This window comes from Halichoerus grypus, chromosome 4 (genome assembly GCF_964656455.1).
Source record: "Halichoerus grypus chromosome 4, mHalGry1.hap1.1, whole genome shotgun sequence".
NCBI classification, from domain to species: Eukaryota; Metazoa; Chordata; class Mammalia; order Carnivora; family Phocidae; genus Halichoerus; species Halichoerus grypus.
Genome location: NC_135715.1, coordinates 150,946,420 through 150,971,377, shown reverse-complemented (window position 1 = coordinate 150,971,377; position 24,958 = coordinate 150,946,420). Strand labels below are relative to the sequence as shown.

The 24,958-nt window shown below is 37.4% G+C and overlaps 1 protein-coding gene and 1 long non-coding RNA gene across 8 annotated transcripts in view; one reads left to right on the top strand and one right to left on the bottom strand.

Annotated features, from left to right (window-relative positions):
- LOC144381642 (uncharacterized) overlaps positions 1-16,875 on the top strand; it is a 201,364-nt gene extending 184,489 nt beyond the window's left edge. For 3 of the 4 annotated variants that reach the window (XR_013447293.1, XR_013447292.1, XR_013447287.1), the window contains one exon: positions 16,337-16,875. This is a non-coding gene — a long non-coding RNA (uncharacterized LOC144381642). Of the gene's footprint in view, positions 1-11,029; positions 11,163-16,336 lie in introns of those variants that run through there. The other variant, XR_013447294.1, reaches the window with a different exon arrangement.
- Positions 3,038-24,958, bottom strand: part of NAB1 (NGFI-A binding protein 1) — a 48,458-nt gene continuing 26,537 nt past the window's right edge. Inside the window, exons 4-8 of one of the 4 annotated variants that reach the window (XM_036121327.2) lie at positions 22,307-22,358; positions 11,067-11,156; positions 9,226-9,388; positions 7,364-7,477; positions 3,038-5,559 (exon numbers count right to left, since the gene is read on the bottom strand). In XM_036121327.2, coding sequence (XP_035977220.1) covers positions 5,471-5,559; positions 7,364-7,477; positions 9,226-9,388; positions 11,067-11,156; positions 22,307-22,358 — 508 coding nt within the window. In that variant the 3' untranslated portion in view covers positions 3,038-5,470. Of the gene's footprint in view, positions 5,560-7,363; positions 7,478-9,161; positions 9,389-11,066; positions 11,157-22,306; positions 22,359-24,958 lie in introns of those variants that run through there. The other 3 variants (XM_078071119.1, XM_036121329.2, XR_004926340.2) reach the window with 3 other exon arrangements.

The following is a 24,958-nucleotide window of genomic DNA, read 5'->3' as shown; positions in this document are numbered from 1 at the left end:
TGGTAGGGAGTCTCAGAAAATTATAAAATGCTTCTGCTGAGCCAGTTCCCGGTAAGATTCCACCTACATATGCACTACTTAAATATCTTCCTACGTACTTGAGCCTAAGTGACCTGTCAGCAGAGGGTATCTGTGACAGTTGTTGACAATGGCCTTGCTTGCTTAGGATTGCGTGTGGGTGTCGAACATGGCACTTTAAACATAAATTTATGAGGTGCAAACTTTTAATGCAAAGATGACTCATAAAGTTTCAGAATGTGTAAATATGAAGCACAATCTAACTTACACCATCATTGGTGCTCACCCACAGTAAAACCAGGCTGTTTACCAAATTGTTTGGATTACCAGGACATTCATAAAATTTGCCACTCTTCATAAGTTGATGAGGAAAATTCTTGGGCTGATGTCAACATTTGTATAGCACTACCATCTTATCTTGAACAAGTGTTATATTTATTTCATCTGCATTTTGGAACATGTTTGATGGCAGCATTCAATTAACTCTGAGTTTGTGAAGAAGTCATTTTTTTTGGAGAAGTTACACTGGAAAACTTAAATAGACAGCAGTTGTCTAATAAAGTAAAAAAATTAAATAGGCAATTTCTCACTGAAGTGTCTGGAATCAGGCAATAAGAATAAAATGGGAAAAAAAGAATACGATGGAAAAAGGATCATAACTAAACATTTCATGTTATGTTGAAAAAAACCCCCTAAGATTAGTATTTTATGTGATTCATTTCTGATGTTCCTTGTTTGAGGGTTTTATCCAATTGCTATAAACATTTCCTTTAATTGAAGATGAACTTATAAAGACTAAACCTTTAACATTATTGGAGTAATATGTTGGAAGTAGATATTTAGTGGTCAGAAGAATAACCTTGGAAACTGTGACCAAATAGATACAACCAGGAGACCCAAAATTCAATAGGATGCTGTTTTAATACTTAAAAAATTTGTGGCCTTTAAAAGACAGGGAGAATATGAAAGAATAAAGAAATAAAAGAGCTTAGTTAACCAATTCTGTAAATAGAACCAATCATTGTTCATAGTTCCCTTAAAAGTGATTAAAATTTGCTAAACTGATAAAGATTTGCAAGTTCAACTTAAAAAATAAATTTCTGATTAGCTTTTTCTGCATACAAAAAATAAAAAGACCTTCAAGGTATTTTTTTTTAAATATTCATAGGTCAGTAGAAACGAAGTCAGAGGTTTTAAAGCTTTAAACCACTGCACACTCAAAAAGTAAAAAAAAATCCTAGCCTTAGCATTTAGTTTTTGATCACTTCTATGTAAAATAAGAATGATCTTACAGAGTCACTAAGGAAATAGTTAACAGTAAGTTGTTGTTTTTTTTTTTTAAAGATTAAACATATTTACAATAAAAACAAATTTCTGGACATTGGATCATTCTTTTATTAATTTTGGAGGCCCATTTGAGAATCTCATTTATGAGGACACCCACAGATAATAATGAATAAATAAGCTTGGCTTCCCTGAAACAACACCCATGCACACAACTGGACCATAAGGTGGTTTTTAGTTGAATAGCAGCTACCATATTTGGTTATATGCTTTAAGCTGTTACAAACATAAAACATTTACTCAATTCTAACTTAGATGTTTACTACCAAATTCATTTCCTATAAGAGACAGATCTCCTAGTTTCATTAGGTTAATACCTTGATTTTCTTTTGAAGACTCAGTGCAGTATTAAGTGAAGTTACAAGCAAAAGAGGTATTGTGTCAGTAACTTTAACATTCGAGTAACCAAGTGAGCAGACTACAGGTGAGAAAATTCCTTGCATGCTTATTTAGGTTTTAAGTCTTAAATACCATCAACTATAATTGTAAACACACATTAGGTGCCAGTAGCCCCATAATCACCAAATCCTAAGCTTTTACCCAAGTGGTCTTACTAATTAAAGACAATGAAAAAGCACATTCCCCCCTCTGCCTTTTGACAGGTTCAGTGGGACATCAAAAAGAATTCTTATCCTGGCAAGCAGATGTAACTGGCTAAAACTAATAATTTTTAAGTGGCCTCAAAGTGAAAGAAATGCACTACCACTATGTTTTTCTAGCACATCTCACTTCTTTCTGTTAACTATTCTAGTTCTGGCTGATCTCTTCTGCATCTCAGGATAATGTTTGCTTTCACCTGTAAAGTGCCTACTACCACAGTGCCTACTGAACACAGAATACACTTAAAATGTCAGCTCCTTATTCATTCCAAGTCTGTAACATTGAAATTTGTATTTTATCTGAGTGGTATTAGTTCCCATTCAACTAGGTATTGGATTCACAAAGGGCAAGGATCACACCTTACGTTTCCTCTGTGGCCTCCACCCTCACCCTACCATCTAGCACCGTGTTGGGACCCCATGAAGCGCTTCACTAATCTACCAAATGCATCAATTAAAACCTCACTGCAGGGGCGCCTGGGTGGCTCAGTCAGTTAAGCATCCGACTCTTGATTTCAGCTCAGGTCATGATCTCAGGGTCGTGAGATCGAGCCCCAGGTCAGGCTCCTCACTGGCCACAAGGCCTAATTAAATTCTCTCCCTCTCTCCCCCCAGCTCTCGATCTCACTCTCTCAAAAAACAAAAAAAAAAACTTCATTGCAAAGCTTTTGCTCATTCTCTACCATAGGTTAGCTCAATATCATATAATTAGCTGTAATACTGAGGCCACATCACATTAACACTTTACAAATATTAATATAAATGTTAAATCCTAATGTTCCTTTTATTAATTTAGTTGGTTAGATATGGTGGATAGCTTTTACAATGTCTTTGTAAACCTCTTTTAAGTGAGAATATAAACCAAACCCCATCCCCCGACAGACCAGAGTCAACTGAGTACCTGTTTGCCAAATAACTTTCTAGAAATGAAGGTAGCTGATAGTAATATTTTGTCCTAAGACTTAAGTCCTGGGCCCGGCCCCTTACACCCGAGCCCAGCCCAAATAATCAGAGAGGGGAGGCTAATATCACCTACTGTGAAAAGTGCTTTGCAGAAAGTTATATACACATAAATGTGTGAGGCACAGAAAATCTTTATTGCCACAGGAAGCAAGTGCACTCGTCCCACCTCACCAACAGATTTAAGAGTCACAGAAACGCAGACTTCACATAATAAAGTACAACACAGACTTGGGGAAAAATGGTCCCTTGGACTATATTGGCTGTAATACTGAGGTAACCAATTGACCTTGTTCAGTGAAAATACCTCTAACACAATGAAAAAATCAACTAGTTATAACATCCAATTCATATATACAATTCAAATAAAAATATATATTATTTGCTTCAATGTATAGCAAATTTAATACATTAGTGTTTACAAAATAAAAACTGTATTCTACTGAAATTTTTCTTGTGCTTCCCCCTTATCATTAAGCTTGAAAGACCAGGAAAGTGTGATACTTAAGGAAACTTATTTATGGATTTAAAGATGCAGTTTGTGGGGCCATGAAAGATGGATAAATATTAACTGGAAGATTACCACATCTTTAAAAATTGTTGCTTATTAAAATCTACAAACTTGAACTGTAAGACACAATTAAAAAAAAAACCCACAAAATTTCTCAAAATAGATTAGAATACAGGAAACGTTTCATGAAACTACTGAGATACTAACCAGTTCTATGGCTAATATTAAAAACTGAACAATCTATTTAAATCGTACTCATACTATTTCTACACACAGTGAACAATACAACCACAATAATCAACCTTAAGCTAGCAACAAAGTTGCAAGGTCCATAAAAAGCTTCTTCAGTGGGCAAAACACTATGGTACAATTAAAACATTTAGGTAGGGAAAAGAGCCTTTCAATAGTATAAAAGTTGTTTACTGGTGTTTCTACTATAAAGCTATTCTACAAATCAAAATAAAAAAGCAATTATATATGTGACAGTGATCAGAGACTACAGTCCAGACGTTTCATCTAACATTTGGCTGATGAATTTTAGTATAACAGATTATGACTTAATATTTTTTACAGTTATGACCTAGAGCAGAACTAAAAACAAAAAAACACCACATATTCCAACTCAGGACGCTGTTCTCAGCAAAGCTGGGTTTAGATGAATCTGGAGGAAGTAGGTAAAGTTGTCAAATCTCTTCTCTTAACCAAAAAGAAAAAATGTAAATTGGTAGAAACGGTATTTTTTTTTAACTATGGATTCCAATGTGAAATTCTCGTAAGTATGCAAGGACATTATTAACATTTAAGTACACCCCCATAAATATGCACGGAGCCCATTTATTAAATAGGGGGAAGGAATTAAAATATACTTTCAAGCTAAAATGAATTTTAAGAAAAAACTGCATACACAAATATGAAAGGTATACAAAACTGTAAAATAAATAATGAATCCAGGTGTCAACTAGACCTCCACAGAATTATGCCTGCAAATGTGGAAGTAGTGATTGTCCACACTTGGATGGTCTGGATGGGAAGACATTCCCCAAGGGAGAGCCGCCTACTTTCTCTGACTCCATCCAGGACATCAAGAATTTCTAGATATAAAATGGTTCTTACTTTACTATATAATTATAGCCTTTTTAACAGTCACCATCCTTATCACATTTGGGGTTAACTTACTATGTCTTAATCTATTTAACACATTCTTAAACAGCAATGTTTAAGTCACGGCTTTTACACATCAGTTCACTTGTTTCAAGTTCTCTGTCCAAGGAATAGCTTCCTATTTTTATTATGAGATAATGATATGATGCAATCCTCATCAACTAAGAGAGATTTTCTACTCTATTGCTCATTTTTTTAACTTTACTTTAGTATTTATTAATTGCATAAATGCGCCTGAGCCAGCAAAAGTGACATTTTACTACTAAAAATGACACATTTCCTGTTAAACAAAATCAGTTTTATCCAACATTAAATCCACAATATTTTCCTTGGTTTAAATTGAGCATTTGCTTTCCATTTTTTTCAAAGTCACTGCAACCTTGCCAATAACTACATCACTTAAACTTTCTTTACAACTGCAAAGATTCTAAACTCTAACATATAATAATATTTATGCTAAACACACTTAAAGTAGACAGTGAAGTTTCAAGTAAAATAAACTGTATCCACATTTATTGGACCAAACATGTCTCCACATCTAGATTTTACTTCTATAAATTACACAAATACATCGTACATTCTTAAATAATGAATGCTTACAATATTAATTTGTAAGCTTTTCCACATAAAACAACTTACACAGGAATGTGAATGGATCAGTCTTTCTGTTACAGACTGCAACATTCTCTCAATTTTCTCTTTTGTGGCTGTTGTTTTGTCTTCCTGGTTTCCGCAGACTACGAATCAGTCCTTATGCTTTGGCTATGAAATCTGTTTGAGCTGAATGAGGCAACGTTGGTTATTAAGGCTTATTTCTATGATGGAGCATTATCCTTAAATTGAGTGCCATTTCCAGAGAACAGTGGGAGAATCACAGCTATCTTGAATCTTCAGGCTCTGTTTTGATGACTTTCTTTTCTAAAGTAAAAGCTGAGTGAGGGTAGTCTTTTAAAATCCCAAGATTCTCTGCATAAAAATGGAAACACAAAGTGTGTTGATACTTTAAATCAATGGATCACAAAAAACAAATTCCAACTCATGAAACAAACTCGCAAACTCCATAGCAAACAGTATCAACTATTCATAATTCTGTAATTCCATACAAAAATTTTATGTTTATAGAGTTGCGGTTACGAGCTTAGATTCTGGATTTAAATTCCATCTCTGCCAATTACTAGCTGTGTACATCTCCAGGCAACTTACATACCTCTCTAGGCCTTAATGTCTTTCTTCTTCTATAAAATGGGGATAGTATCTATATAGGCTGGCATGAGAGTTAAATCATGAAAGGCACAAAAAAACACTTAGCATATAGACCATGTTTTTCTTTAATGCTTGGTTCAGCATGATAAAAAAATATGTAAAATAAAACTGGTCATGCATCGACAACAAAGTTACTAGCTAAAATATTTAATTACTATCAGTAAAAAATGACACAGAAAACATCTTCAATGTTCAAACATGGAACTCTTATTAAAAGTTCTAGCCACAAAACATTAGGGCGGGAGAAACGGGGATCAAAGAATGAAGACTACTTTCATAAGGATTCATTTCTTGGAGTTATGTGAGTATAGTTATTTCAACCTCACAAAAACACTGCAGAATGACAATAAAATGTAATATTTATGTAAAGTACTAATACTGGAAGATACATTATCCACACACACGTCTGCATACACACGTACACTTTGAAAAGGATTCTAAAAGTGTAACCAAAACTAATAGCTTATCTGAAATTAGGCAGTTCAATTTATGAATTTACTCTCGGCAAAATTTAGCAAGAGTATAAAAATAGTAGCTACCATTTACTGAATTCCTATCAGCTAGGCAATTCATATGTGCTACCTTGTTTAATACTCGTAACTATTCTACGCAGTAGAAATTATGTCTGTTTTACAGATGAAGCAACAGTGTTCAAGTGACTCCTAAAGCTACTTTAACTCAAAGATGGAATGATACCAGATACTTTTTTTTTTAAGACTTTTATTTATTTGACAGAGAGAGACACAGCGAGAGAGGGAACACAAGCAGGGGCAGTGGGAGAGGGAGAAGCAGGCTTCCCGCCGAGCAGGGAGCCCGATGCGGGGCTCGATCCCAGGACCCTGGGATCATGACCTGAGCCGAAGGCAGATGCCTAACGACTGAGCCACCCAGGCGCCCCGATACCAGATACTTCCAAACGGTGCTGCTCTCTACAGTGCTGCTCTCTAATACTTTGTCTAACTCACTTTTTCTTGGGGAAAAATACTCAAATATCGAACTATAATAAGGAACAGCTTATCCTTTTATGGAGTTCAGTTTACTTCTGAAATATAAATATCATCCCCAAAATGCATCTGCAAGAAAAGTTTAGATTTTGGTATACAAGGTTGTCTTAGTGTGAGAGCAAACATGTAATCTATCAATTTCACAGTATGAAAGGCTGGTAAAAGGCAATTACATGACTCAAATCAGCCATGTATTATTTGGTTTAAAATTTTATATGAAAGGCACCATTTGTGTAATAGCTAATCAAAACAGTATCATCCTTCATGAGTTTTTTCCCTGTCAATTCTTTGGAATACCATGTTCTAAAAAAGACTGGCCATTATTATGGCAATCTATTATTTCCAAGGGGAGAAAAACTGACTAGTAACATTGTTAGTAATGACCCTTTTTTTTGGCTGGGAGTGGGGGGAAGGAGGAGTGGAGATAGTGGGAGGTCGGAAAATAGAATTTAAAGATGTCTTATTCAAGTGTCACTCTCTCTAATCACATCCCATATTCTTACCCGACTGGGACTTCGCCTCACTGGAGTAAAGTCTACTCAGCTCTCCATCCACCACAAAATGATGGGGCTGTCTGTTCTGTAAATTAGGCATTCGGAGATTCAAAGGTCTTTCTGCTAAAGAAAAGGGAAAAAAAAGCAATCTGATTAATATTAAAAACACACTTATGATTTTTCTTAAAAATAAGTTTTCACAAATTGCCTGAACACTCCTTAGGAAAGGAGTAAGGAAAAGCCAACAGGCAGTGAAGAATTTAAATAATAGCTAGAGAAATATTTTAAATAATAATTTAGGAAGGAAATGGCAATTCATGCTAGTTCCAAGGTTTACAATTCTCCCAGGACATTTTTCAGAGTGAAACATGAACTAAACAAAAGACTGAGATTTCCAGTTAGTACTCCAACTCTGGCATAGAATACATCCCCTCTGTAAGGCATTTTCTTACCAGTGCACAGCTTACCAAGACATTAACACATAATAACAAGTACTAGAGAGACAGAGTTGGCTTCAAGCAATTGCCTATTACTAAACAACAAAACCTATGGCAAATCCATGAAGACAGAAATAGCACAGATATGGTAAAAACACTTTATATGCCAAATCACCTTCTCTGTCATAAACCTAAATCCACACACTTAGCACACTGCCACCCCACATGACATTATGCTGGTTTCACAAATTAGAGTCATCTAGTCTTTCATTAATTTTACTTTTGCTTCTTAACTGTCAACGATGACTAGAGAAGTTAAGCAAGACCTCAACTAAACAGTTTCTGTAATATTTTTAAAAAGGAAGAATGCGCTTCTCCTCCAGCACTCTGATCTGCTGACATATTTTACCCTACACTTGGAGAATGCTTGTAAAGATAGTATTCTCACTTAGAAAGAAATGTGTTTTTTTTTTTTTGACAATGATAGCCACTCTCTAGAAAAGTATAACAGTAATATGTAAAACAAGAAAGTCCTACACAAAATTGTTTTTCTTCAAACACACATCACTACTTGAAACTGGAGGATATATTTCTATATTATATACTGTGCATCTTCCTCTACTAGAGTGTAAGCTCCAAGCCAGCAGGGACTTAACGTCCCTGATCCATCTGTGGTGCCTAGAAGCATGCCTGGCACACTGGAAGAGACTATGAGTAAATGACAATGACTTGAGATTTTCTTCATTTGTCAATACAAAAAAATGAAAATAATTTTTTAAATGATAAAAATATTCATGAATCACAGCTTTCTAAACTTAAGAGTTTAAACAGTTTCCAACGTACCACACCAAATACAGTTTCATAGGGACCGTAGGCCAACCTAAAGCCTGAAAGAACACAAAATTTCTGCAAGTCTCTCCATTCTTATACCATCTCTACAAACCTCTGTACTCTTGTCACAGTACTTTAGAAGCGGTTGCTGTATTCTCGTAGGGACCAAATGTTATAAACTTCATAGACAAATTTGTTTTTGAAATCAAAGAAAATATGAAGCTGTGATCTTTTAAAAACTGATAAACGTCTCCCATGGCATCAGTTTCTTCGGGGAAAAGGATCTATACTGTTTACATGTCCCATTCCCACTCACCCTGTACAAAATACGGGTCAACTGCACGTGTCAACTAGTTTAAGCATAATAAGGTAAAAAAACAAACAAACGTACAAACAAAAAAACCCCAAAACTTTTTCTAGTTGAATCTGCAGGATGAATCCTTTCCTTTTTTTCAAAAAGAGACAATTTAAAAACGACTTTTTATAGGGAATGTATAACATAATCTCTATAAAATATCAGGATTTAAAAATAAGCCAACTTTTGTTTCTCTGTACAGTGCACAGAGTCACTGGCTCACAAAGCGCAGGCCATCTAAGATCCACCTTGCCCCTCGGAGTTGTCAGAAGCCACGCCGTTCGGGCTGTGCTCTTCTGAGGCCTGCCTGTAGAGTCCTGCTGAGAGCCTCCTCTCAGCATGCTGCAGTCTCTCATAGCCAGCTGGGGTGCAAAGGAACTCCATCTGCTTTGCCATCACCTTTTCAGGCTGCTAGTAAGTAAAGCAAAAATAAAATCAGGAACTAAAACATTCTACAGTTTTTTTAATGGTTTAAAGATGCCAATTTCAGACTCCAGCAAATATATTTAGTATTCATTAAATTAGTTCACACTTCATGTGGTATACACGTTCCATAAATATGCTTAGATGTCTATATCATCATGTTAAAACATAAAATGTTGGATTCTGTGCAAGAGGAAAAAAAAAAAAATCCTCCTGCTCATCCTTTAAAGAGAATTCCATTTCAGCTCAAAGGCAAAATAACCTTAGCTTTGTTTCCCGAAGTACTGAGTCCTTTAAAATATTTTTTTTAAAAAGAACCTCAGAGCAACAGCAACATCTGCCACAAACTGCTTCTAACACACAGGGTGAGATCTTGGCATTTTTATTTTAGGATTTGGCACTACACATACTCTGATAGGATGACAGTATGTTGGGGGAGAAAAGGTGTAAAATGGCTGTCTAGAGGGACAAGTCAAACACCCCTCCCACCAAAATCAAACAATGCAAATTACGAAGGAAAAACACCAGTGCCAACGAGACTCTTCCCCTTCATCATGGAATGAAACTGCAGTATTTCCCAACCAATCATAGAAAGACACGTTTAAAATACACAAGTAAATAGAAATTCATTTTTGCATGTGTTTTGTAAGTTCCTTCTTTATGTACTGCTCTAAATCACTTATCTGTGATATTCAAATCAGTGCATTTGTGATATTTTGCCAAGGAGGTTAATAGTCAAAATGCAGATATGAATCACTGCATGCCATATAAAATAGTACAAGGAAGGTGCTCTATAAAATTAGTTACAAAAAATCCTGATTCACAATAGTAAAAATCAATAAGTGAAAAATACTAATTCATGGAATAGGATAAAAGCTTACACTATTTTTCTGAATGCACATAAACCAGATCAAAAGGAGTTGTAATTTCAATTCATTTGAACTTAAATAATTCATTTGAACTTAAATAATTGAATCAGAAGCATCTAAGCAATTCATCTGAACTTACATAAAATGTCAGTAAGATTTCTAAGGAGGAAGTATATTTTTCATCCTCTTAAGAAGAAAAAAACAAAACTTGGCACTACTGAATTTGACCAAGAGCAGTCGCCAGGCAGAAGATCAAGAGGAATAAAACTTACAGTGCTAAAAGGTGGTATTTGTAGAAATGACTTTTTAAAAGTTAATTTCAGGATACAACAATTAAATAATAGCAAAAGCCCCTGAAGATACATATTAAGGTAAGAATTTTTTCTCATACATGAATCAAAATGACTTAACGATAGCTACAATGCCAATGAATAACGTTTTATTGAGAACTAGTACTATTTTATCTCAGAGTTGTATTACACACAGCCATTGTCAACATGGCTTTCTTCCTGGTATCAAATTGCTTCTTTTAAGTTTTCTTAAGTAGAGAATCTGTCTTTCTTCCTACAAAACTACAAAGAATAAATAAGTATACTATATCAGATTCTGCTCATAACCAAATCAAACTATGTTGTTACTGCTATCTTGTTGATACAGCTGTGGATCAGATGACATTTCAAAAACAACCAGAAATAAACCCCGTCCTCAGATGCTTAAAACTGAAGCTAGCTGAAGCACCCATTTATTTTTCAATCTACAGATATTATTATGAAATGTTAACTGGTGGTTTATGTCACCTGTGAACTGAGAGCAGTGAGTTCTTCACTCTTAGCCTTAGCCTGCTGGAAGAGCGTTTGCACGGAGTCCTGGAAATCTGGAAATCCATCCTATGCGTCAAAGAATAAGTCCTTTTTACTTAGAGTTTGTAAATAAAATATCAACAACTCAGAAAACAGGGCAAAAAAACCCGCTTTAATCCTCCTGCCCAAGTAATCATGATCAAGATTTTAATGTACAATACTTCCTTTCAGTCTTTAATGGTACAATTACCTTATTTCTACAGTTGTAACCGCACCAAAAATATGAAAAAGATAATAAGACTCACACATCTACATGAGAATGCAGACTTCATGAGCATTAATAGTGGTTATATAACGTTTCATACAGCATTTCATCTAGTGGTTCAACTAATAATAATCACTATTTTCACATCGGACATTTAGATTCTTTTTCTTATTTTTGGGTTGAAAAACACTGCAAAAATATTTTCATAGAAATAGCATTTTCCATAGCTTAGATTACCTAGTACAGTAGATTCCTAGTACAATTACTGCAAAGGGATGAACATTTTTATGAATATTCACTACTTCCCCTAAGGGCCTTTACTGGTTAATCAGACCATAAGTTTTTCTTGCCAGCACTGGGTGCTGTTTTCTTCTTAATTGAAATGCTATTCAAAAATTTTTTAATTTTGTATATTGTAGTTGTATATACTCCTATTTTGTAAATTCTTCTATCACTACAAGCTTCAGAAAGGCATTCTGCTTTAGAGATTTGATAAATGCTCAAATCTACCCTCTAGTATTTTAAAGCTTTACCTTGTCTGCTTTGTTTTTTAAATTTAACTCTCTAACCCATCAGGAATTTATTTTGTTATATGTAATGTGATAAAGAACCAATGTAAATTTTCTTCAAAGTGCTACCCAATAATCCCAACCTGAATTTCTGAAGAATTCTTCCACGCTGACTTGTCATTTCTCCTTCAACATTTCATATGACAGGCAATGGGGATCTGAATTAGAATGACCTGCACTCGGGGAACCTGGGTGGCTCAGTTGGTTAAGCAGCCAACTCTTCACTTCAGCTCAGGTCATGATCTCAGGGTCACAGGATCGAGCCCTGCGTCAGGCTCCCTGCTCAGCAGGGAGTCTGCTTCAGGACTCTCTCTCTCTCCCTCCCTCTCCCTGTCCCTGTCCCCCCACCGCTTGCTCATACACACACACACACTCTCTCTCTCTCAAATAAATAAATAAATCTAAAAAAAAAAAAAAGAGGAAGAAGAAGAAAGGAAGAAAGACCTGCACTCATGTTCCAATTCTACCACTTACTAGTTAACACTGGAGAAGTAACTCAACCTTTCAGAACGTTAGTCTCCTCATATGAGAAATACAGAGAAGAGCACCTATCTGTTAGGGTTGTTGTGAGAAGCAGATGAGAGACGGCCTTTAGCATGTACTCACTGCTAAGTAAGTGTATCAATACATACTAAATTCTTACATTAAACAGAGCTTACTTGGGGCACTCTCCTCCTGGACAATACATCAACTTAAATGATTTTCATTCTATACTTTATATATATAAGAGCCACTCCATCTACTACTTTTTACAGGTTGTTATGTGGTTTTTTTGCTCATTTATTGCTTCACACGAAATTTATATCGACAAATATCACAACAGCGTTGTTTTAGCAACTTTACTAAAAACCATTAAAGGACTCCTCACAGAAATGGTCACTGACCTCCAAAATATTTCTCCCCTAGTTTCATGAGCTATATATTTGTAGCAAAGGGTAAATCACTAAAAACCAAAGCTCTTATACTAACATAGCAGAAAGAGATGTAATAATAACAAAATATTTTATCTTATTTGAAATAAGAGATACTGATTCAAGAGTTTCTCCCCCATCAGGGTCTTATTTCTCCACTGTGGATCTCTTGTTTTCAAAGATTTCCTCTACCAAAATTCATTTCTTAAGTAATAATTTGCCATTTTTAAATTCAAAGGCATGAAATGAAATAGAGTCAGGGCAAATAAATTTGACACCTTGAGATAGTCTTATGTAGCTTTATGGTGGGCCAACATACAATCAGCATTTACTTATTTATTTATTTGAGAGAGCGTGTGTGTGCGTGCACTAGAGAGAGAGCAAGCACGAGCAGGGGGAGGGGCAGAAGGAGAAGCAGACCCCCCGCTGAGCAGGGAGCCCAACGTGGGGATCCCAGGACCCCGGGATCACAACCCCAGTCAAAGGCAGACACCCAACCAACTGAGCCACCCAAGCACCCCAAACAGCATTTTTAAAGTATCGAAAATAGTTACCTTTCTAGGCCCCCACAAGACCAAGGACCTTTGACTCAGAGGAATGTATGGAATATAATCATTAACTGAGCTAGTATGAACTTTATACACGTGGATACAATCTAAATCTAAGTGAAAAGGACACTTGTTTAGTCATTCCATTTTTCTCTAAGAACTTATTTAGACCTACAAATCTAACTTTCCCTTTAGCAATCTCTCCTTTAAGTGAAGAGCACCTATCTGTTAGGGTTGTTCAATGAGGGAAGCTAGAACACTTGGAAAAGCAGAGAAGCTATCATTTTCTGGGTGACTACCATGTACCCCCAGTTCCCAACTATGTTCTGTGTTTTACATTTATCATCTAATTTAATCCCCACCATAGACAACCGTAGGTTCCTCCCATTTTACTGCTATGGACACTGGCTTCAAAGCCTCTGCTCAAACTATAAAATCCCAGAGTTACCGAATTTATAAAACTCACAGCAGGAAACAGAGGCACACCTCTTACAGCTTGATTTTTCATAAGCTGAACTGGTTTAACTCTATGATTTACACTAAGCTCAAAACCCAATTCTACTACTTATTTACTGTGATACTGGACAGACTATTTCATCTTTCTGTGTCTACTCAACTAACTTTAGAACCATTTTAAGGAACCAAAAAATTCATGAAGAACACTTAGCACAATGCTTGGCACATAGATATTACCCAATAAATGTTTGCTACTGATATTTATTAAGTTCCCCTTTAAAGCCACCAGATTTAGGGGCGCCTGGGTGGCTCAGTCATTAGGCGTCTGCCTTCGGCTCAGGTCATGATCCCAGGGTCCTGGTCAGTGGGGAGCCTGCTTCTCCCTCTCCCACTCCCCCTGCTCGTGTTCCCTCTCTCGCTGTGTCTCTGTCAAATAAATAAAATCTAAAAAATAATAATAATAAAGCTACCAGATTTAATCATAGTAAAATAGATAGCATGCTATAAGTGACCTACTGCATCTCTATAATACAGGGGGAATAAGATAAATTTCGGGGATATTTACGTAGTATAGCTATCTTAGAGATTACTTACATAGTATAAGACATCTTGGGTATTTAACACTAAAACGAGCAAGAAAATTTTGACCATACTGGTAAGGAACAGTTCTACTGGAAAGAACAACGGAAATCTGGAAATACTTGTTTATTCACTCATCAAAAATCTCTCATTTGCCTAATAGGTTCTAGATTCTGTACTCAATGCTGGGGAGTCAATGACTCCTGCCCTCCTGACAAATAGTCACTCCTGCCCTCCTGACCAACAATCTAGAGAGAGAAAAGGACAAGGAGATCCAGAGCATAGTGGAGAACAGTGTGTCAGGAAGTCTTCTAAGAGGGCAAGATGTCTAGGCTGAGACTTGAAAGAAGAGGATTCTCTAGGGAAAGAGAGCAGCTTATATAAAAGCTAGAGGCAAAAAGAACAGGACAACACACCTGAGAAGCTAGAGAATATTTAATATAGCTAACATAGGGAATATACTGAGAAAGAGGGAGCGGTGAGAGAAGTTGGATATGCGGGGCCAAATTCTGAGAGACCTTGTAAGCCATGTTAAGAATTGTCGATTTTTATCTTAAATTCAAAGAGAAGCCACTGCACGTCTCAGGGAAGAAACAAACCAGATCTGCGTTTCTGAAAACCCAATCTGAATGTGCGGGGGACAATATATAGTTCCAGCTTTTCAACGAGCCCTGGGTGAAGTGTGCCCAGGCCAGAACCTCCAATATTCCAGGGCTATTTTCAAAGGAACTTACAGAAGAAAGAGCGATCTAGTCTTCTGTGTCAAGAACTAGATGTGTGATCCCAGGCAGGAAAGTTAACCTCATTATTTCCAGTGTTCCCAATTTTTAAATAGAGATTAAACCATCTGCTTTATCCACCCATTGGAGATTTGTGGGGATTAAATGCAGTAATGCAAATGGTAACTCTTGGAAAAGTGCACATTGCTATACAAACATATGGTGGCACCACTGTCAGGATTATTTAACCATGAGAATATGGAAAAGCTGGAAGGGGGAACTTCAAACTCTACATGTGAAAGTTTTTGGGAAACGGACACTGCTCCTCATTAATAAAGAGAAGTAAAAACATGCAAAGAGCAATAAACTACCATATCCAACTAATCGGTGATCTCTCTGAAACCGAGTACATGAGTCATTCTGATTTGCTCCCACAGTCTTTGATGGTTCATTACGGGCAAACTACAGGACTGAGTAGCTATCACTTCATGACCTACGTTTTCAGGTACCCAAAACATATGGCTTAGAAAGAAGAGTGAGAACATTCCCAAGAAACTGGTCTCTTTCACATGATGTTTGGTGTAGGACTTTTGTTATATGTCTCTCAAGCTTTTTTCCCAAGAACCAGCTGTACCATGCTATGAGCAATTTATCTTCATGTCATATTCTTGGCTACTGCCATTAATCACAGTGTTCCCTTACTGGTGAGATCCTGATTCTGAGCACTGAGAAAATGAAAGACACAGGGTGGGATGCTGTTCATGACCTAATTACTCTCATTGGTCTCCACCCCCATTCCTCCTCAACCTTGCCCCCAAATACCAGCAAGCTGCTTTAAGCCACTGCTTAGCTGTCTTTAAAATGGCTTGTTCCAGCAGATGTTCTCAGCCTCACACGTGCATTTTCTTTTTTCTTTTTTTTTACTCACACTTTCTATATGAATAGCAGATTGTAATGCTTCTGTTTTTCTGATCCAGAGGGGAAGAGTCTACATCAAATTAGAGCAGCTTTCTTTCAACAAGCTTGGTAACAGCGTAGGTGGATGTTCTGACCCTTTTCCCTCCCCCTGCCTCCCTCTCCCACCCCCACCCCACTGGAACTGCTAGCAGATGTTTCCTCTAAGTCTGTCTTCTACAAGCCCCAATTCTCTGACTTTCTGGTCTCTATTAACAAACTGCATTTCTTTCATCCAGTTATCTCTGATTGCTTTGCACTCCCAGCCCACACAGAATCAAGAATGCTGTCACCTTCCATCTCTCTGCCTAGTCTCCAGCAATTTCAGTGAACGAAGAAAACCTACAGATGAGATCTGAACAGCAACAGCCCATTTAGTCAACTCCGTGGCCAGTCCCAAGACGGGTTCTCTGACATATTCTTCCTCTCTTCCAAGATATTACTATAAACACGGAAGGTAATGACAGGATTTGTTCATAGAACACATTATGTTCTTAATGAAAAATAAAGGCTGTCAACTGAATCCATTTTTAATTAATATTTTTAAAAGGCATGAGTGCCAGGGACTTTGGGTGCTGGTTTTTATCTCCTTTAACTAATTGTCAAGCTGTCTTAAATATATTCTCTCATAGGTATAATATAAATAAATCAAACTAATTTTTCTTGATTTACTGTTTATCTTCCCAACACCATGCTTTTCCTCATTCTAAACAATCAGTCTGTCAAATGGCAATGTCTTATATTTAAATATATTTTGTATATGGTTAAACTTCCCACTCAAAACTTAACAATTGCTTGGATATGCCTCCTTGAAACAGAAATTGCTAACTGCCCCTCTTTCCCCCTTCCTAAAGACTATCATTTCTGCACATACCTGGCCTTCCACACCCTGCTAGCAGGATAAAAGGTATTATCCTAATAGCGTTTCTTACACCGAAGGTGCTCTGTGAATGCTCATCAGGAAGGGGGAAGGTGGTACTGCTTTGCAGTTTAGGAGTCAGACCTAGATTTGAAGGCCTGGCTCTGCCACCAGAGAGCAATGTGGCAGTTTGAGCGAGTCACTGAGACTCTCTGGGTGTCTCTTTGGCTATAAATGGAAATCCTAAAGCCTCCATATAAGGATAAACAAGGTTTGTGATAATGAGTTTCAAACGCCTAGCAGGGACAGGCATTAACAGATTCAATAAAAAAGTTATTTTTGCAAGTGTCCCCGAGCTAGATTTGAGGTCTCTGATGAAAAAGAAAACAACAAACATAATTCATTTTCATTTTAGCTGAAAGTGGATCCACACAAAGGGTTGTATTCCAGGTGGACAAGCTATTCATCCGGCCCGGACAGGAGAAATATTCCCAAACCTCGCTTACTAACATACAGGGCTGAAGAGGCGCCTTCCCTCTAGAGGCTTCGTTCCAAGTGATGGGTTACCCTACGGCCTTCCCAAGCTAGCAGGCTTTTTCCTCTGTGTCTACTTCATTATTCTCAGAATTATAGAAAGGTCAAAATCTCTCTGTTTCCTAATGTCTAACATTCGCTGTAGGAAGGGGCATTATTTAAGGACAACAGATTATCCTGAGTACTTCACTACAATACGTATCCTATATTAAACAATAACAACAAAAACAAAAGCAATCAAATACATAGCTAACTATCCTTTAAGGGGAACAACCTGCTACATAATAAGAGGAAAAAAATTAGACAAGGATTTTAAAACTTCTACCCAACCCTTCAAAAACAGACCAGGAAATTACAGCCTTTGGCAACAAGAACACACCTTACTGAGCCTGAACAAAGTGCTAGTTTTGTCAGTGTGTCCTAATGCACTGGTAATGGCAGGAAAGAAAAGGTTCCTTTCCCTTACAAGTCTATTTCTGATGTCATTTCCATTGTATCTACTGGACATTACATTTGTTTTTGTTCACTGCAAAAATTATCTTTTTTTTTTTTTTTTAAAGATTTTATTTATTCATTTGAGAGAGAGAATGAGAGACAGCACAAGAGGGAAGAGGGTCAGAGGGAGAAGCAGACCCCCCGCTGAGCAGGGAGCCCGATGCAGGACTCGATCCCGGGACTCCAGGATCATGACCTGGGCCGAAGGCAGTCGCTTAACCAACTGAGCCACCCAGGCGCCCAAAAATTATCTTTTTAAGATGAAAAAAAGTCAGCAATTTGGCACGTATGCTAATTGGTTATTGTCAAGGATTTTAGAAAAATGAAAATGAAAGAAAAAATTCTCATTAACTTGGGCCTAGTAATTAGTAATGTGCTATAATTCATAATGTGCTAAGCTTATCTTTATAAGCATTTTCTTTTAATAGAGAATTAGTAATTCAAATGAAATAAGAAATAGTATGTTCAAAGAATTCTAAAATCTTTCTAGTTTTACTTATGAAGCCCTTGGTGTCAGTCATAAATTCTGAACAAATTGGTCTCATTGTTCTCTAAACATGCACAGTATTTTCTTTCCTCTGTCTTTGCCCATGCCAGTCCATCTTTGTAATGCCCCTCCACCCCACATCTTTACCTTCTGAAACCCTACCTTTCTTTTAAAACCCAGCTCAAACAATATCTCCTCAATGGAGCCTCCCTTAATCTCTTCTTGTGCCAGGAATTCTCGCCCTCGCTGGTAGCCACATAGAAAGTAGGTATAAACAACACACTAATACTTGATGAAATGTCGTTAAGGGAGTAACAATCCTACACAACACCAACTACCTCAGTGTCAGCTTCCGGAATCAAATGAGTAGCTCTGGTATCTCAGATCTGAATTACAGTACACAGAGAATTTAGACAAGGATTGATGCCACTACTGTATATTTTGCAAAGGATTACACCGGATCCATGTGTAGGTATACACATGCATAACACACACACACTCTGGAGAGATACTGTTGTCCTACAATGCATCAGTGCTTTTGAAAAACAAAACAAAATTTAAAACAAACCAGCAAAAAAAAGTAAACTACTGTCCTAAATTAAAAGCTCAAGTCCCTATTTATTTTTGGGAAACAAAATCAAGACTTCAGAGTCTATAAAGAGCATTTAAAGTAGCCTGGGTTGATGAGTCACTTGTCTTATTTAGGAAGGGTTAGAACTGTTATTCACAGAAAAAGGAAACACCAATTATCTTAATTCTAAGTCCAGAACTGTTCAAGTGGCTTTGTGAATGCTAGTAAAACAATAAACTAACCAAACAGAACTATCAATTATCTCTAGTCTAAATTATTCCTATTTAAAGGAATAGAAGGGTCACACCTAATGCTATAACCCAACACTCTGAGCTACTAAAAGGAAACTCAAAACATTGCGCTGGATACAAAAACACTTTGCTTAAATTTCAGGTAAGGGCCACCGAGGAGGTCAGAAAGACTTATCAATACAGCCTAACAAGAAAAAATGACAGCTCAAACAGATCTCAAACTTAAACGTACAAACTTAAATGTGATCTCTGAACACAGACACAAAAGGAAACCAGGGCTTAAATGTGAGAAGAGGCCGAGTCAGAATTACATAGAGGGCCAACGGTGAGAAAGAGGCGGACAGAATTTCTAGCCCAGCAGCTGACTACTCTTCCTGGTCCCTGGGCAGGTTTTGTACCTTCTTTCCTCTAAATCCTCGGACGGCACATGCCTTCTTAGCAGTCTCTATGTTCATCTGCCTTCCCTTTCAGTGGCAGAGTCACTGAATCTACAGGGATCCTCTCTTGTTCATTATCTTGGGATGCAGTAGGATAAAACTATGTCATCACTAGTTAGATTATCTTCTAATGGCCTTTTAGATAATTTCAGCAATTTTTTTGCATGGTATCTGATGCTAACGAATCTTAAACATTACTCGAGAGCTAACAGTGACCACTGATTACAAATACAAGCACAATTTTTTAAAGTGTGGCCTTTAAGAGATTAAGAGAAATTCTTCTCTTCTTTGAGAACCACTGCTTTAGGGTAAAGTTTTTAAGAAGTCAAAGATGCTTAACCATAGCCATTCACTCTTTCACCTGATCTTATTAAGTGCCTATTAACTGCAAGGTGCTATTATCAAATCTGAATATAAAGTAGTAGACAGACAGATAAGAGCTGTATGCTCATCCAATGGGGTAGACTGATAATAAAAACAAATACATAACAGTTTCAGATACCAGTAAGTGCTATGAAAACAAACAAAACAAACCAGGAGAATGAGCCTAAATGTGATTTTGAGGTAAGGGTGCCCTTTTAGAAAGGGAGGCAGGGAAGTCAGAGGAAACTCTCAGCTATGAGCTGAAGCCATGTGAAGAGCTACAGAAAGATCTAGGTAGGGGAACAGTGAGTGCTGAGGCAAAAAGAGTTTGGCATGTTCCAGCAACAGAAAGTGGGTCAGTGTAGCTGGGACACAGTAAGAATGGGGAAGTGTGGTAGCAGATGAGGTTAGACATACAAAGTCAGAGTCAGATCATGTAGGGTCTTAGACGTCTCTACAAGTGTAGACTTTATCCTAGGTACAGTAGAAAGCCACTGGAAAGATTTAAGTGAGAAAGTGAGAAAGGGATTTACATTTTTACAAGATAATTGTGGGGACACCTGGGTGGCTCAGTTGGTTAGGTGTCTGCCTTCGGCTTGGGTCATGAACCCACAGTCCCGGGATTGAGTCCTGCGTGGGGCTCCCTGCTCAGCGGGGAGTCTGCTTCTCCCTCCGCCCCGCCCCCCACCCCACCTGTGTGTGTGTGTGTGTGTGTGTGTGTGTGTGCACGCACATATATGCGTACTCTCTCTCAAAAATAAAATCTTTTTAAAAAAAAAAAGGTATTTGTAGCTTTGGTGTGACTGAAAGACTATATGCAAACAGATACTTAGTTAAAATAATGAGAAGAATTTAGGGTAGTCAAACACAGCTTATCTGCTTTAACTTGAAATTAAATAATGGATGTCTAAGAGAGTACAGAACCTCATCCCCTGCCCAAGAAAAAAAACGAAGGAGCTCTCAGACTTCAAATTTCTACTCTGTTGCAGACTGGCCTTTAAAACAGACATTCAATCCAAATTAAGGAACAGTAGTTTTGAAACCATTCTATAGTTCTGACAACCCTAAGAAAAGTGTATTTTTTTTCTTCCTCAACTCCCACCTTACATCTTGCAGGCCTAAAATCAGAAGGACAATCTCGGGACACCTGGGTGGCGCAGTCGGTTAAACCATCAGACTCTTGATTTTGGCTCAGGTCATAATCTCAGGGTCCTGGGACTGAGCCCTGTGTCAGGCTCCCAGCTCAGTGGGGAGTCCACTTGTCTCCCTCTCAATCTGCCCCTCCCCCTGCTCATTCTCTCTCTCTCAAATAAATAAATAAATCTTAAAAAAAAAAAGGTTCAGCCTCAACCATGATCCTCTAAAAGAAGCTTGATTATAGGAAAGTCTCCATTACTTGGAGCTACTAAATTGTCATTTCCCTCAGATTGTGAATATAAATAACCTTTAGCTCCTCTAAATGTATTTGATAATCGGAGGGGGAGATGAACCATGAGAGACTATGGACTCTGAGAAACAAACTGAGGGTTCTGGGGCGCATGGGTGGCTCAGTCGTTAGGCGTCTGCCTTCGGCTCAGGTCATGATCCCAGGGTCCTGGGATCGAGCCCCAAATCGGGCTCCCTGCTCCGCGGGAAGCCTGCTTCTCCCTCCCACTCCCCCTGCTTGTGTTCCCTCTCTCGCTGTGTCTCTGTCAAATAAATAAAATCTTTAAAAAACAAAACAAAAACAAAAAAAACCCTGAGGGTTCTAGAGAGGAGGGGGGTGGGGGGATGGGTGAACCCAGTGATGGGTATTAAGGAGGGCACGTATTGAATGGAGCACTGGGTGTTATACGCAAACAATGAATCATGGAACACTACATCAAAAACTAATGATGTAATGTATGGTGATTAACATAATAATATAAATTAAAAAAAAATATATTTGATAAGATGACTAATGATATACATAAGATTATAAAAAAAATCATTTAACCAGGAGAGTTTTAAATCTGTAAGAAACACCTATTGACAAATCAACCTGTGATAAACTGACCGGACATCAAGTTCATTATTGTTGTTTCCTTCTAAGAATTTCTTTAGTATTCTAGTTCAAATTAGATACTTCAAAGCAACAAAATTCTATATTGTCTTAAAGATTCCACAATTCATTCACATTTTTCATTTGTTTATGGAACATCCTTTTTTTCAGTTTGAACTAGGAAATATTATTAGCATAAGAAAACATGCATAATCTTACCTCCACTTTAATTCTCTTCGGGGATAATTCATCTCTTTCTCCACATTTTGACCTGAATGGAATGGGAGAGAGAAAAACTTGAGAAGGTAACAAATTTTATTCTAAAGACATCTCAATCTATAAACTTCCACCAAAACATATACCCTTGAAACCCTTACACCAGAAATAAGACATTCATAAAGAACACTGACATAACAAAAAAGACTTTTCATCATTTCTAAATTAACATTAGGGAAATATGCAGACACCATTATATTACACATTTTAAAAGGCCACTACCTAAGAACTTCCCCACAAAATAAGTACTCAATAAACATGTAATGATCATCACATAATGAAAAAGGAAAAAAAAAAATCAAGGAGGATTGTATTGCATGGTATCTTTTTATGGATCAGTAGGAACACTTCAGGATAAAATGACCAAAGTGGCCATTTAAGATGAATGCTTAAGGCTACGTAAGATTCAAATGCATGTTGTCTATCTATTGAAACTACAGATGTATTTTCCCTTGACCTACGGATCCCTCTGCTGGGACTCTATCCCAGAGGTACCTACAGATATATGAAATACTACTGCCAATTAAACTGTAATAAGCCATCAATTATAAATTATCCCTCAAAGTAAAAGATGTTAAAATGTAAAAAAAAGTACATTTCAGAATCAACAAAGTATGTATGACATTATTTATTATGATGCTATTTATAATGATAAAAGACTAGAAACAACTCAAGTATCCATCAATAGGGGACTGGTTAGATAAATCATGGTGGGGCGCCTGGGTGGCTCAGTCTGCCTTTAGCTCAGGTCACGATCCTGGGATCATGGAATTGAGCCCAGTGGGGAATCTGCTTCTTCTGCCCCACCCCCTGTTTGCGCACGTGTGCTCTCTCTCTTTCACAATAATCTTTTAAAAATAATCTTTAAAAAAAAAATTCATACTAAAAAAAAAAAACATAGTACATCCACACAATGCAATACCATGGCGCTGTAAAAAATAATGAAGATGTGTACATACTACCATGACGAGATCTCCAAGACATGTTAAAAGCAAAATATAGAATAATGCAGACACATACTACCAATTTTTTTTTTTTTGGAAAAAAGGTAAAAAATGAGAAAATATATATCTGTTTGCAAGTGCATTAACACACATTGGAAAGATGAAAAAGAAACTAATAGGGCGCCTGGGTGGCTCAGATGGTTAAGCGTCTGCCTTCGGCTCAGGTCATGATCTCAGAATCCTGGGATCGAGTCCCGCATCGGGCTCCCTGCTCAGCGGGGAGCCTGCTTCTCCCTCTGCCTCTCTCTCTCTCTCTGTCTGTCTCTTACGAATAAATAAATAAAATCTTAAAAAAAAAAAAAAAAAAAAAAGAAACTAATAAAACTACTTCTATTGAGGAGGAAGAAGTTAAAAGAGACCAGAACAGGAGTGCAACTTTTTATATTACGTATTCACATAGTTTTGGCTTCTAAATTATGTAAACGTGTTATATATTTAAAAAAAAATACATATTTTTTTTAATATTTTTTATTCATTTATTTGACAGAGAGAGTGAGAAAACACAAACGGGGAGCAGCAGAGGGAGAGGGAGAGGGAGAAGCAGAAGGAGAGGGAGAAGCAGACTCCCCGTCGAGCAGGGAGCCTGACTCGGGACTCGATCTCAGGACCCTGAGATCATGACCTGAGCCGAAGGCAGACGCTTAACCGACTGAGCCACCATTTTATCCTGAAGCCACCATATTAACTTTTTAAGTTAAATGTATTTTTAACTTTTTAAAGGCACCCCTATTTAGGGGCGCCTGGGTGGCTCAGTTGTTAAGTGTCTGCCTTCAGCTCAGGTCATGATCCCAGGGTCCTGGGATCGAGCCCCGTGTCGGGCTCCCTGCTACGCGGGAAGCCTGCTTCTCCCTCTCCCACTCCCCCTGCTTGTGTTCCCTCTCTCGCTGTGTCTGTCTCTGTCAAATAAATATATAAAATCTTTAAAAAAAAAAGCACCCCTATTTAAAAATATATTTAACTTAAGTATATAAATGTAAATACTACAAGAAACAGCTAAAAAATGTTGAAAGCAGTTGCCTCTGGGGTGTGGTATTCAGAAGGGGGCAGGGGTGGGGCAGGGAAACTGTTGAGTTTTCAGTAAAGCTCTGTGCACTATAGGATTCCTTAAATCATGTACATGTATTACTTTGATTAAATTACTTAAATAAAGCAGGCCGAAAATTTTGTGTAATACAGTGAAAAAAATAAAAAAAAATCACTACATCAACTCTCGATTATCCAACTTAAAAAAAATCTTATAAATAATTCTATAATATTCTTAGCCTGTTCATTTAGTCTGCATAATTTTACTTTGTGTCAGTTTGTAAATATGTGGGCTCTTAAGGCAAGGTAGCAAAGGAAGCTGCTATGAGTTAGGGGACATAATGACAGTAAATGCCTCAACAGTGGCTTTTCAAACCTGAATAGGCACAAGAATAATCTGGGCCACTTGTGAAAATTTGGATTCCAAGACTCCATCCCCTGAAACTGTACTTATTAGGGCCAGGGAGGGTGCTCAGGATGTGGTTTTTCAACACACATTCAATTACTCTAACGCCAGGGGTCATGCGCATCTACTCAGAGAAGAAGCGGGACACAACTGATGGTGAAC